The 16,092-nt window shown below is 45.9% G+C and overlaps 2 protein-coding genes across 2 annotated transcripts in view; one reads left to right on the top strand and one right to left on the bottom strand.

Annotated features, from left to right (window-relative positions):
* Positions 1–16,092, bottom strand: part of PRKG1 (protein kinase cGMP-dependent 1) — a 1,158,696-nt gene that overhangs the window by 548,871 nt on the left and 593,733 nt on the right. The gene's annotated exons all lie outside the window — the stretch shown is intronic.
* On the top strand, positions 5,578–8,159 carry CSTF2T (cleavage stimulation factor subunit 2 tau variant). The gene has a single exon (XM_030334045.1). The coding sequence runs from the start codon at positions 5,847–5,849 to the stop codon at positions 7,710–7,712; it is 1,866 nt and encodes a 621-aa protein (XP_030189905.1). The 5' UTR covers positions 5,578–5,846; the 3' UTR covers positions 7,713–8,159.

Here is a 16,092-nt window from a genome sequence, read left to right as displayed (position 1 = left end):
AAAATATCCTCTGAGTGCTTGGAATCTATAAGGCACTGGAGTAGGCAATGTGAAGAATAAAAAATCAGACACGGGTTCTGGGCTTACAAGGTACCAAAATCTCAGCAGAAGACACACAAGGTAGAAGATACTGGGTGCTCAGCCAGTACTTAAGAAGGAAGTCTCTGAAGTGAGCACTGAAGGACAGAAAGGATCTAGACATAGGAAGATGAGAAGGGACAGAGAAGAAGACATCCCCAACACACAACAGTGAGCAGAGCAGGGTGGGAGGCAAGGGAAGAGAACGAAGCCAGACTGCAGATGTTAAAGGCAGGAAGAGTAACTACCCCTCTTCCGATGAAAGATTATAGGGGATTAAAAAAGAGAGTCTGGAGAGGGTATGATGCTCAGTGAAATAAGTCAGACGGAGAAAGACAGATGCGATATGATTTTATGTGTGGAATCTAAAAAACAAACAACAAGAACAACACAAGAGAAACAGATACAGATAGCAAAGTCGTGGGTGGGGGGTGGAGGCGGACAAACCGGGTGATGGGGATCTAGAGGCGCAAACTTCCAGCTACAAAATAAGGCACAGGGATGTAAAGCACAGCGGTAACTTTGGTAACAGATGCTAATCTGCTTTTCACGGTGAGCATTTCATAACATATGTAATTGTTGAAATACTATGTTGTACGTGTGCAACTAATATTAAATGCCTACTATACTTTGATCAAAAAAAAAAATTTTAGGGGTGCCTGGGTGGCTCTGTCAGTTTGATTTCAGCTCAGGTCATGATCTCACGGTTCGTGCAGAGCCTGCTTGGGATCCTCCCTTTCCCTCTCTCTCTCTCTCTCTCTCTCTCTCTGTCCCACCCTGCTGGAGGGCACGTGCATGCTCTCGCTCCCTCTCAAAAGAAATAAATATTTAAATAAAATATAAATGTTCAAAATCAGAGTCTGGGTGCAAAAGAGCTCGTGAAGAAGGAATGGACGCGACTGGTGTTCTTAAACCTCTACTGTTGCTGTTACGTGTCCGTGTTTCAAAAAGAAGGAAGAAAGCCCACAGACTCACACGTCCATCTAGTTTAGCCTCATAAATCTCATCTTCGAAATCTTTTAACAGTCTGTCCCAAAGACCATCTTTTATCATAATACTACCAACTACGTTTTAGTTTCCTCTGAAGGCTTCGAAAAGCGTTTTGACTATTTCTATCTGTTCATGCTTTGGCTCTCTTCCCTTCATCTTCTGTGCACACATACCCGATCATAACCCGTCCCTTAAACCCCAGCTCCATCAGGGAATCTCCCTCGATGATCTAGACCTTATCGATTCCTCTGCATGCTTCATTATGCATCTGTTTTATCACACAGTAAGTACTGGGGACCTAAGAATAAAACAACAAGGTCCCCATTCCGGCTGGGGACATGGTTAATGCCATGGGTTTCCTCTTGTGTAAAATGAAAGGTTGTGCCTAAGGTCACTTCCCATTATTTATTCAACAAATAAAACGAGCACCCACCTGTGCTAAGCTCTGCCTTAGGTGCTGAAGATACGACGAAGGAGACAATGCACATACGTATCTTTTTGTGTATGTATGTATCTATCTATCTATGATGGTCTCCCTTGAGTTGAGCGGTTCTCCAACTTTACCTTGCAGCAGAATCACCCGGGGGAACTTACTGAAACCCAGATTTCTGTAAAGACACCCCATTCCCAAGAGAGTCTGGTGCAGCAGTTGCGGAGTAGGACCCCAGATCTTAGCATTTCCCACGTGTTTCTGGGTGATGCTCATGCTTCTAGCCCAGGGACCACACTCAGAGAGCCTCTGTTCTAGTGGAATGTCTTTGTCTTCTTCACTGCTCTATTGCCAGTGCCTAGAATAAATATTGATGGAATTAGAGAATATAAGGCATTTTGTTAATTGGCAAAGGGGAATCTAGCCCTTTCCTTGCATGATGTTACAGTTTAGAAGGAAAACAACAATTCCACTGAAAGGCAGAAGCGTTACTATCATCAGAAAGGGATGAGGGATGGTTTATATGCAAAGGCAAATGAACTCATTTCCAACCTAGAGGAAGGAGGAGGAAGGTCAGGGAGGACTTTGTGGAGGAACATATTTGATCTATTATTCCTTGGAGGGCCGGCCCATACACTTGTTTCAAAAACGCCAGTTATAATTAAAAAATATATTTTTAGTAACTCTCTTTGGAATCTGTCTTAATCTATGGCAAATCCTTTGTACTACTCTCCAAGTCTGCAGAATCTTCGCATTGTGATGTAAGTTTTGCTATTTGGAAATAGCTACATACCACATTTTTGCCAACTCTGGTCCGAAGGAGAGTTGATTTAGTTGCATAACTCTGTCCTTTGTCAAAAACAAGGTACACTTTTGAGTTAAGGTATCAGCTTTCCAGTATGACCTAGAAATGGAGCCCTGAAACAATTTCAGGATAGGAGCTTAAAAATCACATGGAACAATGGAAACCTCCATGGATTAAGTTTATCGTTTCTAAAGGTGATTAGTTTGAAGAACACCCCCATTTGTCCATATGTTCTGATGTGTTTAAGAGTTACTCTTAATATACATGGTATTTTGATTTACTGAAAGAATCAACAACCATGCAAGATACCAGGCACATTTTTTCTTCGGAGTATATGCCATGCTATAAATATCTAAAGTTTAAGCATTATGGGAACAAAGAAAGCAGTATAAAATGGTAGTTCTTCCAAAGTACATCTGCGAAAACCATGTATACGTACCAGGAAATAACCACAGGTTTCTAACAGCTCTTAGTAATTCTGGGCCACTCAGCTAATAATAAATGTTGGTTTATGCGTCCTGGGCATTGTGCTCGATCATACTGGTCCTTTATGAAGGGGATATATCGAACTATTCTTCTAGCTTGGAACAAAAAGACTAAGGAAAATGTGGAAGACCTATGACAGAAAGCATACACTTACAGTCATGGCTTCTCCCTGCTCGTTTGTCCCCAGACTCCCTCAGCCACTCTGCTCCCCCATTGTTTGAGCCCAGGGTATCTTTGCTGTGGGATCAACATGTCCTAGCTATGCCAGGTCAGCATTCACACAGTAATAGGCTTTTTTGAAAGACCTCCCGTATCCCATACAGAGAGGTACCTGATGAGCAACAAAACAAAAGCACCTCAAGTCCAGTTGTTCAGATCAACGATTCTTAAAAGGGGCTCCCAACACCAGGGACCTCAGCAGAAGCTGAGAACCAGTTAGAAATGCAACCTCTCCAGTCCCACCCCAGAAACACTGAGTATGTTCAGAGGAGGTGGTGAGGCCCAGCCACCTGACTTAACGGGCCATGGGTCCAGGTGGTTCTGATGCATGCTATGCGGTGAGAGCCCTTAAGACATTGGCAACAGCAGTAAGGAAACCGGCAGACGAGCCATGAAACTGCTCATAAACTTGACAATTTATTCTAACAACCTCTTACCATCCTGATTACTACATGTAATACACACACACTTCTCCGCCCCAACCCTGCTTCACCTCCTATAAAAGAATCACAGGGAAAAACCAACCATTACTAGCAGGCGGCTGTTCTGTTTCTTTGACGAGGAGTGAGGGAGGCAGAGAAACTCAAAGACTCCATACAAATCCGCTGTTTGCTCCTTTTGCTGCTTGCGTTCCTGCCAGGACCGGCACCCCCACATCACACACGCTGCACGGTGCACACAGTGTGTGTCCTCCTTGTAAGGGACACGGAGTCAATGACTGCTCTAGAAAACGTCCCAGGAAGGACCAGGAGAGAAGCCATCACAGGGCAATTCCAGACCACGGAGCTGGACGTCCGTCCCCACGCGGGGACCCTGGCTCCGAGGAGTAACACGCGGGCCTTCGTCTTTGTTCTGACCAGTTCCTGGATGCCACACCCCAAACAAAGACGAGACCCCTACTCCTTTCTTAGTCTCCCAGGGGCTCCGTCTGTACCTGCTTTCTCTGTACCTCCGTTAACCTCTGCTCTCACCTCCTGCTGGGTCATGTTTGATTTCCATCCTATGTGAAGCCAAGGACCCTCTTGGCTGGTCTTGGGAACGCCCTCTGGGTCCTTGGACCCAGCGTGACATCATCAGCAAGATTTTATTGAGTGATATAAATACACTTGGTCACTTGCAGATACGAGTTATCATGTGTTTAGTGAATAGCTATGTTCAAGCACATACAGGCCATCTCCATGAGAATGCCAAATTTTAACTAGAAATACTTGATGTTTTGTTTACACCTAATAAAATGTCATTGCAAAGGTAGATTTCACACCCAAGTTGTTGCACACATACTAAAAAGTTTTCAACAGCCTAACTGGGTATCAGTTTTTATATTTAAATGTAAAATAAGTAAAACTGTACTTTAAAAAAGGAGGGGAGGGGGAACCACAGGCCTAAAATGGTGTCTCTTAGACCGACTTTCCAAACCCGGGTAATAATCTAATTGCAATTTCAGCCTCCCCAAGAAGGCAGCCCTAGGAAACTGGGTCAGCCAGGAAATTTTCCTTCCCGTCAGCACCAGGGAGTCTGTCCCCTGGGTCCTCTCCCTCCGCCAAAGGGAGATGAGGCCATCTGCACCAGGAGACCCTAGGATACAGCCCTGTCTGGAACAATCCCTTTCTTTGGCATCAGCTCTCTCGCCCCACCCTCCTTCCCTAAAGAAAAAACCTGTACATCTCCTGGGAGGTGCCTCCTTGCTACAAGGGATGCCGCACAGGAACTAGGACAGACCAACCTGGTTAAGAATGCTGTGGCTTTTAGGGGGGCCTGGCTGGCTTGGTCGGGAGAGCCGACACTCCCCGCCCCTTGAGCTCCAGTTGGAGCCCCACGCTGGCTGTAGACATTACTTTAAAAAAGAAAAGGACATTCCAGCTTTGCTCTTTCCCGACCGCTTAGCAAACGGCCTAGCCCGGCCCCAGCTCCACGCCTAACACCTGTTAAACGCCGCAGGCACAGCGGCAGCAGGGACGGCCACTCGGCCGCGCCCCGCACCGGGGAGGGGGTGCAATCGTCGCCAGCCGTCTGCAGCAATCGGAAGCGATCCGAAAGCCTGCAGCGGGAGAGGGGCTGAAATGACTCATTTGCGCTCTGCAGCCCCGAGCCGCGCTGGCTCACGAATCGCGCCTGTTCGTGTGGGTTAACACCGCTGAGGAAGAGGGCGGCCCACGCGGGGTCGCCGCCCGCGGCCGCAGAGGCGCCTGGAAGCCCCTGCCCCCGCGACAGCGGGGCCTCGGCAGCTATTCTCCCCAAATGTTTTCCAAAACGGGGCTGTGGCTGTTGTCGTTCAAGGAGCAAATCCCCAACTGCTCGGAAACGCCTACGCTGTTACCCCGCAGTCCCGGGTAGGGTTTTAAACAGGGCTTAAATAAAGCGGAGGAAGGAGGGCCGGCTACCTGCCACGCTAACAGCAGAACAGAGGAGCCGCCGCCCAGACCCGTTTACGGTTGGCGGTTTCCCGCCGGGCAAACGGAAGCAAAGCCGCCCCTGACGTCACGGGAGGTGGCCGCTTCCGGTTACCATGGTGAAGCCCGAGCGGCCATCTTGACTGTGGTCAGCCTGCACCGGCCGCGGGAAGTCTTCACGATGAGACACGAGAAGGGAGTCGTCCCTCTCGGAAATAAGGAACTGGCAGAATCACGAAAGACCAGAGGCACAAAGCATTAGCTAATGTAGGTAGGGGAGCAGAGACGCGGTGCGGCGTCCGCGGCTTTAGCGGAACGATTCGATCGGGCCCGCGGAGGGTTCCGCTCCGGAGCCCTAGAGCCGCTTCCGGTGCCCAGCGGAAGCGTGGGTCGCCAGAGGACGACTCTTGGAAAGAATCGGCTCTCCGCTGGGCGCCCAACCGGAATCATGTCGAGTTTGGCGGTGAGAGACCCGGCGATGGATCGGTCACTGCGTTCCGTGTTCGTGGGGAACATTCCGTATGAGGCAACCGAGGAGCAGCTGAAGGACATTTTCTCGGAGGTCGGTTCTGTGGTCAGTTTCCGGCTGGTGTACGACCGGGAGACGGGCAAGCCCAAGGGCTATGGCTTCTGCGAGTACCAGGACCAGGAGACCGCGCTGAGCGCCATGCGCAACCTCAACGGGCGCGAGTTCAGCGGCCGGGCGCTGCGGGTGGACAACGCGGCCAGCGAGAAGAACAAGGAGGAGCTCAAGAGCCTGGGGCCCGCGGCGCCCATCATCGACTCGCCCTACGGGGACCCCATCGACCCGGAAGACGCCCCCGAGTCCATCACCAGGGCGGTCGCCAGTCTGCCCCCCGAGCAGATGTTCGAGCTCATGAAGCAGATGAAGCTGTGCGTGCAGAACAGCCACCAGGAAGCGCGAAATATGCTGCTTCAGAACCCCCAGCTGGCCTATGCGCTGCTGCAGGCCCAGGTGGTGATGAGAATAATGGACCCGGAGATCGCTCTGAAAATCCTGCACCGCAAGATCCACGTCACCCCGCTCATCCCGGGCAAATCTCAGCCCGTGTCCGGCCCCGGCCCCGGCCCGGGGCTGTGCCCGGGACCCAGTGTCCTGCTGAACCAGCAGAACCCGCCAGCCCCTCAGCCGCAGCATATGGCCAGACGGCCAGTGAAAGACATTCCTCCTCTGATGCAGACCCCTATCCAGGGCGGGATCCCAGCCCCGGGGCCGATGCCAGCTGCGGTTCCCGGACCCGGGCCTGGTTCCCTAACTCCCGGGGGAGGAATGCAGCCCCAGGTTGGGATGCCGGGCGTCGGCCCAGTGCCTTTAGAGCGGGGACAGGTGCAGATGTCGGATCCCCGAGCTCCTCTACCTCGTGGACCCATGACTGCCGGTGGCCTGCCTCCTCGAGGGCTGTTAGGAGATGCTCCAAACGACCCCCGTGGAGGGACTTTGCTTTCAGTCACTGGGGAGGTAGAGCCCAGAGGCTACCTTGGCCCACCTCATCAGGGCCCCCCCATGCACCACGCCTCTGGTCACGACGGCCGGGGCCCTTCCTCCCATGAGATGAGGGGAGGGCCATTAGCAGATCCCAGACTGCTAATTGGAGAGCCCAGAGGACCCATGATAGATCAAAGGGGTCTCCCAATGGATGGTAGAGGAAGTCGAGATTCTCGAGGGATGGAGACTCGAGCCATGGAGACGGAAGTCTTGGAGACCCGAGTAATGGAGAGAAGAGGAATGGAGACCTGTGCAATGGAAACCAGAGGGATGGAAGCGAGAGGCATGGATGGAAGAGGAATGGAGCTAAGGGGCCCTGGCCCCAGCTCCAGAGGCCCTATGACTGGTGGAATCCAGGGTCCTGGTCCCATTAATATGGGGGCAGGTGGTCCTCAGGGACCCAGACAGGTCTCGAGCATTTCAGGGGTGGGAAATCCTGGAGCGGGCATGCAGGGGGCAGGCATACAAGGAACGGGCATGCAGGGGGCGGGCATACAAGGAACGGGCATGCAGGGGGCGGGCATACAAGGAGCGGGCATGCAGGGGGCGGGCATACAAGGAGCGGGCATGCAGGGGGCGGGCATACAAGGAGTGGGCCTGCAGGGGGCGGGTAAGCAAGGTGGAGGCCAGCCGAGCAGTTTTAGCCCTGGGCAGAGCCAGGTAACTCCGCAGGATCAAGAGAAGGCAGCTCTGATCATGCAGGTTCTCCAACTGACTGCAGATCAGATCGCCATGCTGCCTCCTGAGCAAAGGCAGAGCATTCTGATTTTAAAGGAACAAATTCAGAAATCTACTGGAGCTTCTTGAAAGGTCTTAGACAGTGTTTGGCAGTATTCCCAAAGTTTTTGTGTAGCATGGAGAATGGGTGCAAAAAGCTGACCGCTGCATCCCCACACGTGAATGATTAGGGTTTCCCTCCCAGAACCTTATTTCATCTTGCTGTCTTTGTATTTTTCTCTGTTTTCCTTTTTATTTTAATGGGGGTGGGGGTTGGGGGGAGTGGGTCTGTTCACTTTTATTCACTGTAAATATACAAAAATAACTCGGGACATGGTTATATTATACCAAATACGATTACAAAGAATAAGCAATATTAAAAGTGTCTACGGTATGTTAACTACATTTTTTTAAATATTGAGTAAAACAATGTGACAACTGCACATAATACTAAAATATGACTTGTTAAGCTGGTAATGTACTAAGATAGTTTAAGATTCTTGGTTGTGTAAGAAAATAAAGAAGTTTACCTCAAAATTAGAAGATACATTTTTTGGTAAGCCGTTTAAAATACGAAATCCTATTTTGGGGTCAGTAAGAATGCTGTCCTAGGTTAAACATTGTGAGAGTGTTTTGGAGTATTTCAAAATGTTAGTGCTAACAGGGTAAGTCTCAACTTGCGGTATTAGAATTGTTTTTTTCCTAAAGCTATGCTACCTGAAAAATCCAGGAATGTACCTGGTGTGGCGTTGCATCATCTAACCGGAGATGAGCAATATTGTGGCCTGGCCTGGAGAGTGATGACTTTGCTGGGACAGTTCTGGGATCAGCCCGGTTACCGAAGTCGGCTCCGACTAGACTCCGTATCTCTCAGTACCTTCCCGTTTCTCCCTAGTTTTCAAGCCCTGAATATGAATCTAAGTAATCCTCTCCCATCCTTTCTAAAAATCAGTGTCTAGGGACCAGGTGATCTGGGAGAGTTGTACACATCCGTTGGACTTCTCATAAATAGAGAGCTTCGTGCAGTCAAGTTCTCAGTTTCCTGGTGACTAGCTTCCATATACAGATGGCATCCATGTGGTCACCCAGGATGGGGACTTTACAATCTTAGTCTCTCCAATGTTTAACATGCCTTTTAGTTCTCTTACTTACAGATCTACTTATCTATCCCCGTGTTATTGGAATAATTGTGATATCTTATAGCCTGAATTCTGCGCTCGGCTAGTTATTAACTCACTTTTTAGTTTTTAAAAGTAACAAAGCTATTTAGTCCAGTACACATACCCAGGAGAGAGATTTAAAAATCACTAGGAAGGTGGGGCTTACCACATTTCGTTTAGAGCTATTACCTAGTTTATTTTTAAGCCTTGAGGATGTGGATACATAAAAATTTGTGTCATAGACCGAATAATAATTAAGAGAAGCACAAACACCCAAATGTGTTTGGTCACATAACCAGGTGGTCTTAACTCCGGAGAAGAAAACCAATGTCAAGTAATAGAGGAAAAAATAGCATTTAATACAAGGAGAGAGCTGAGATTTGGAAACTGAATTTTTCCTCTTATAAGGTTTTTGTGTCTTACACGGGTGCCTCACTCTTTTTTACAAAGGTTTCTTCCTTGTGCTATTTCCTGTCTATTCGTTTTTTATTTTTCATACTGTTCCCTTTCCCCTGTTTTCTCTATGCTTCCTCCATATTGGAGAGGACAACTCTCCCTTCCATATATGCGAGTTCTGGTTAATACTCATTCACAGAGTTGGCTTGATTGCTTGGAAGTTAAAAATGCTTTATCCCAAAGCTTTCACTGAAGGGCTCTCCCTGAAAACTTAGATGTTCCACTCCCTGTTGTAGTTAAACTTGCATCGTTCAATGCAGACTGAATAAAAGGGATGTAAAATTAAGGATGACTTTAGTATCTGATTTTTAATGAATGAATTACCCAAAAGAAATCTATTTTGAGAAATCCATGGGTCTGAATACCTTTTTCCCCCTTTAAATGAAAAAGGCAAACAAAAACAGCAACAAAAAATTTGCAGGCATGGATGGAAATCCCTTTCTTTGATCCACTATCTGTATAGTTACATGGCTGAAATAACAAGACATTATTCCATGGTTGGTATCAGCAACATCTTGGTGCATGCCCACATACTGGGCTTCCTTCCGCTTATGTTCCCCACAGAGAACCATACTCAGCATCCCAGGAAGACCTTTATAGGTACCATCGTAACTGACGGCACATGTTACATTGCAGTGCTTGATTTTACTTTGCCCTCTACCCCCCCCCCCCCGCCCTTTTAATGGACCAGGAACTCTAAAGAGGGACCATCATTTCTGTATTCGCTACACCAAAACCAGGTGCGAAGGAAGGACAAAACGTTCTTACCAGTCTTGGGGAGGTGGGGGAATCCCATTAAGAGCACATAAAGTTCCCCGAAAACATTTAGATTCCACACAGATGAGCTGTAACAACTAGTTACATTAGAAAATAAATTAGTAATAGGTAATAGAAACAATCTCCTTTGCTCTGATAAGGTAGGTTCTCCTCACCCAGTTCTCTCACTATTGATGGATGGAGACTCCTTTCATCTGATGGTGATGCAAGCAATACGTGTCTGCTACAATCAGAATCCCAGCTGTTTTACTCCATACCCACTGGTTACAACCCTTAACATCCTGCATTTCCCCAAATATGGATAGGCTATACATGCAATCACAAACTCATTCATTATAACAATGCTTAAAGATGGTGGGGTGAAACCCTGATTTGTAAATACCTTTTTAGGGCTTATTCCTTTTGAGCAGTTTGTTTGTTGGGAATATGAAATGGGCAACTTTAATCAGTGTCTGCCTATTAGCCATTCCCCTCTTACATTATTGATGACTAATATCAAGATGTGTTTTAATGTCTGCTGATGTTCCAGGACTTCTCATTTTTTTTTTAAATGTTCATTTATCTTTGAGAGAGAAAGAGAGAGAGCACAAGCAGGGGAGGGGCAAAGAGAAGGAGACACAGAAATCTGAAGCAGGCTCCAGGCTCTGAGCTGTCAGCACAGAGCCCAATGCGGGGCTTGAACTCAAGAAACATGAGATCATGACCTGAGCTGAAGTCGGACTGTTAACCGACTGAGCCACCCAGGCTCCCCAGGACTCCTAATTTTAAGAGTTATTTGATAAGATACAAGCCAATGTGAAACCCAGGTGAAGGTAAGCTAATCTAATAAAGATCATGTATGATTTTTGAACTACTCTTTTCAGAATTCTAATGGTAAAAAAGCTTAAAAACAACAACAAAACAAACCAAAAGCCTTAATATCTCAATTTGCAAAGCTGATTGCTTTCCCATGTTCTGATGGGACACTGACTAAGAACAGGGACCCCAATTTCCTATGGTGTGTCCGGCCTTCCTCTCAGGACTGATGAAGTGTAAGGGTAATTATATGCAGCACCCTACCGCGCCAGGGAAAAGTGAGTTATCAGTTACATCTCAGTCTGCTCACAATATATCAGCCTCTTGCGGCTTTATATTGTCAGCTAATGTCTAGACAGACTTCTGGTTGACTTGCTCTCATCAGTCTCTGGTCAAGAATGGTCTACAGTCAAGAACTACTGCATTTTAAGGCAATTACTATACTTAAAAGTGTATAATTAATATTAACTTTAATAGTATGAATATTATTATATTGGTATGTATTTTGCTAATGCGTTCCATACATATGCATACTGCAAATCTTCACTACATCTTTTAATATTTTCATTGGCTTTTATGCACCTTCAAACAAACATTTACTCCTTTGGTGGAAAATTGTGCATTACAAATATTCACATTACAAACTGCCTTTTACATAAGGTGTTAACTAGCCTGTTTCTTCTTTTTAAAATGTTGTTTGTTTATTTATGAGAGAGAGAGAGAGAGAGAGAGAGAGAGAGAGAGAGCGAGCACATGCAAGCAGGGGAGGGGCAGAGAGAAAGAGGGAGACACAGGATCCGAAGCGGGCTCCAGGCTCTGAGCTGTCAGCGCAGAGCCTGATGTGGGGCTTGAAACTCACGAACTGTGAGATCATGACCTGAGCCGAAGTCGGACGCTTAACCAAATGATCCACCCGGGTGCCCCTAGCATGTTTCTTCTTGATATTTTTCTACCTCAGTATAAACCTCATGTCAGTAAAGGGCCTATATTGCGTCAAAGGTGACATTAGGGTAGCACTGTCAAAAATAACAAACTCCATGATTATTAAATACTGTACATAAAAATACTGAAGTATTATCCTAGAAAAACAAGTTGAAATATTCCGGTTAAGGACAATTCTTGATAAATAGGAGTTAATTTAGGTGCCAAAGGTAGGTAACTAATTATCAAAGACTTAGAATAAAATACACAACATTTTCAGCCATAATTGCTTTTATGTGATTCAGTATAAATTAACTCTGCAGACACTGGAAATCAATCCCATATGTCCTGAAGGTTGGTCCTTTAAAAAAAGCAAATCGGGGGGCTCCTGGGTGGCTTGGGGTGCCTGGGTGGCTCAGTCAGCTGAGCATCTGACTTTGGCTCAGGTCATGATCTCTCAGTTTGTGAGTTCGAACCCCTCGTTGGGCTCTGTGCTGACAGCTCAGAGCCTGGAGCCTGCTTCGGATTCTGGGTCTCCCTCTCTCTCTGCCCCTCCCCTGCTCACATTCTGTCTCTCTCTGTCTCTCTATCTCTGTCAAAAATAAATAAACACGAAAAAAAAATTTTAACAAAAAAATAAATAAAGCTAATTGGTTTGATGACTTATTTGTCTATCACGAAAGTACAGTGGATTATCTCTTGGGCAGCAAGCCATGAAATCAGCAGTTACCCCGCACAATTATTTTGTCTCTTCACTTAATTAGCTGTTTTAATCAAAACTCTGCCTCCTTCCATTACTAATATTATTCAGTAATTCTGTTGCAAAAGTCTGAGCCACTTCTGTGTACCTTCCCGCCTTTGCTCCACTCACCTTGCTGCCTGGAGTGAACATGTGGCCAACTGCGTGTTTATGAATCTATCTCTTTACCCCCGGACACTGCACAGAACACAGAACACCTGCTATAACTCAGTCGCCGACTTCCTTTGCCTTAATGTTCACTTTTGATAACATTCAAAGCACGGACCACATTAACAATCATATATTTGGGTTAATAATGTGATGAAATGGCCTCATTGAGGCTTGTTTGGTGCATTAACATCCACAAAATCACACTCTATGTCCCAAACATCACCCTTATTCACATGTTAAGTAATACAGTGACATAAAGAAGAAGGGATTCAAGCATTTCCAGATGCAAACCTGGCTCTATGAGCATAAACACAACTACCACCTATTACTAGGATATAATTCCTGTCTTAAGATAAGCCTATACCCAAAATGTTTTTATATTTCTGTGCATGCCAATTCACAGAAAAAAAGATCCTTGTCTATTTTAAAGAAGAGACGAATTACACTGTTGAAATCTCTAGAAGCAACTACTTTTGCCCTTCCTGCCATCAATGTCAGTTTTGTCCTTCAGAGGCTCTAAATATCTTTGGACAAGGGACCCCCATCTGTGACCTGTGGGCCAATGGAGCCTGCAGATATTTTGTGGGTGACCTGCCCAACATCTCAAAATGTTGAATTTGAGTGCATTTACGTGCAACATGTATTCTCCAACGTGGCCACGGGCCCAGCCTCAGGTGTGATTCACACAATGGCTTGCCAGGCCCCGTAATGCTCTGAGCTTACCATTCCTGTTATACTCTGCAAAAACAGAGCTTGAGATTCAATTGAAATTGTTAGTGTCGAGCTTGACAAACGTGAACTAGAAAAACGGTTGAGCCACCGGTTCAGCAAGTAAAATTCTGCAAAATCAACCAACCGACCAACCAACCAACCAAACATATGAACATCCAGAACAACAAAAAAAGGTATGGCACTTTTCAATTCCTAGCTTTTCATGAAGTATACGGAGCAGAAAAATATCCTAGAATACTAATCCGCTGTCTACCTTTCTCCCACAACTCTTTTGCATTTTTCACAAATATTAAGCCAAAAGAGCAACATGTTTTTCAATCCAAAAATCTGTAAAATGAGAACTATATATATAATATTAAATGCCAACAGCTCTGGAATGGACTTACGTATAGCATACTTGGTAAAAACAAAGTTCTTTAATTTATCTGTTATTAATCGAAAAGAATCCACCATGTAATGTCCACAGAGAAGCCACGCTGATTAAAAAAGTGGTAACAAAAAGTCAGATCATGCCATTCCCTTGTTTAAAGCCTCTTGTGAGTCGCTTTGCTCTTAGAATAAAATCCCACATCCTTACCATGTACCAGAAAGCCCCAAGCCAATCTCACGTGCTAACTTTGGGCCCCTGGCTCACTGCTGTGGCTCCTTTGGGCCTAGCATCGCTTCCTTGAATTCATGGGCTCATTTTCATCTCTCAGCTTTATACTTGGCAGTTCTCTTACCCCACTCTTTCCCCAGGCCTCTGAGTGGCTAGTTCATTCTCTTTCCCGAGGCTTTAACTTCCATATCACTTTACTCAGGGAGGCTTTTCTTGAACACCCCAGTTCAAATGTTCTCCCCATTCTCTCGTCTCCTTGCCTTGTTTTTTTTTTTTTTTTTTAATTTTTTTTAATGTTTGTTTTTTGAGAAAGAGAAAGAGAGTGAGCATGAGTGGGGAGGGGCAGAGAGAGAGGGAGACACAGAATCCGAAGCAGGCTCCAGGCCCTGAGCTGTCAGCACAGAGCCCGATACAGGGATCCAACCTATGAGCCGTGAGACCACGACCTGAGCCGAAGTCGGACGCTTAATCAACCGAGCCACCCAGGCACCCCTCTTACTTGTTTTTAAACAATGGCTCTCTTAGCTGAGCACCACTTACCACCAATCCATGCCTTCCAATCCTTTTGCCAAACATGGTTATATACATGAGACAAACTTGCTGGTTACCATTCATGAGTTACTCTTCATTACGGCCATGTTACATTTATGGTGTCGATTGTGTCTGTTCCCAAATTTATGCTGGTTGCACTCCTGCTATAATATACAGATAAGGCTATAGGCATAGGCAGAGTTGTATAGATATAGGTATGTAACACGTGTGTATAATATGGAATATGATGGCAAAAAATAAAAGGCTGTTTCTATGAAATCTGTTGAGGTAGGAAAGTCACTCTACCTACAGCGAGCTTACAATTCCTGTTATACTGTGCAAAAACAGAGCTTTTGATTCAATTGAAATTTTGTGTCTAGCTTGCCAAATGTGAACTAGAAAAACAGTTGAGCCACCAGTTCAGCAAGTAAAATTCTGCAGAATCGATCAACCAACCAAACATATGAACATGCAGAACAACAAAAAAAGGTATGGCACTTTTTAAATTCCTAGCTTTTCATGAAGTATAACGGTCCATCCCTGCTGTTTTTCTGTGAGGCCCCATATACTCATGTTCTGTATGTTGCCTCTAAATAAACTAAAGAAGCTCCGTTCCCACTTCAGAGGGGAGGCAAGTAATCATTCTCTGAGTTTTGCCTATGCTCCAAACACCTGGTAATGTCCAAAAAGAGCCAGATCCTGAACGTGTTACGGGACGTTAGCTTTGAACAAACCTTGGCTGAAGCCAGCATCGATACCCCTGCCTCGGGTAACTTATGGAATAACCTTTATTATTCACCTGGTCCTCGCTTCTGATGGGACCTTACCCTGGGTTCCTGGAGGGACACGTACCCTAGACCTCTTCCCATACAAACCCCTAGCCCCAAGCAACGGCGAGACTCATTTTCCTTTCCTCTCCAGATCTCCCGGACACTCTGTCTGCTATTTTGTGTCACTTACACTATTCAACAAACCATTTCCACCTCCTCTGGTTTACATTTGATTTCTGTCCTGCATTGACTGGTCCAACAGGATCTTCCCCTGGGTTCTTGGACCCCGCCTGCCTGCATCACTGTGATGAATACACGTCCATCACGTCAGCTGTGTTTGTTCATAAAGCAGCTTGTGCCAATTGCACTCATTTTTGTAATGTATGTAAAGACAGACATAGATACATTACTTACGTGAATGTCAAAAACATTATTTCTGTGAAAACTAGGTAGAATGTCTTAAAAAGATTTGACAAAGATAAGTGGTTGAAAAGGGATTATTAAATTTGATGGGGGCAAGATGATTGAAAAAATACTTGAAAAAAAATCTTTGAGATTTACATTTAGGTCCTCAAAGTACTTTGCAACCCTTGGTTGCAACCCTTGTCTCAACCCTTGGTACACTTGAAAGAAAGGTTGAAACTGATCATCGTAGACAAAGCATTACATCAAAACCTTCAGTTTTCTTGCATTAGTTTCTTAGGTACTGGAGGGAGAAAGATCCTTGAGGAACTGTAATCTGAAGTTTGGTATCACAGTTGTTTTTCTTCCAACTCCGCAGGGCTTACCCGGGAAACATACCAACAGGCCCCCATTCTAG

Source organism: Lynx canadensis, chromosome D2 (assembly GCF_007474595.2).
Source record: "Lynx canadensis isolate LIC74 chromosome D2, mLynCan4.pri.v2, whole genome shotgun sequence".
Lineage (NCBI taxonomy): Eukaryota > Metazoa > Chordata > Mammalia > Carnivora > Felidae > Lynx > Lynx canadensis.
The sequence above is the reverse complement of the archived record's forward strand: the minus strand, read 5'-3'. Positions and strand labels throughout refer to the sequence as shown.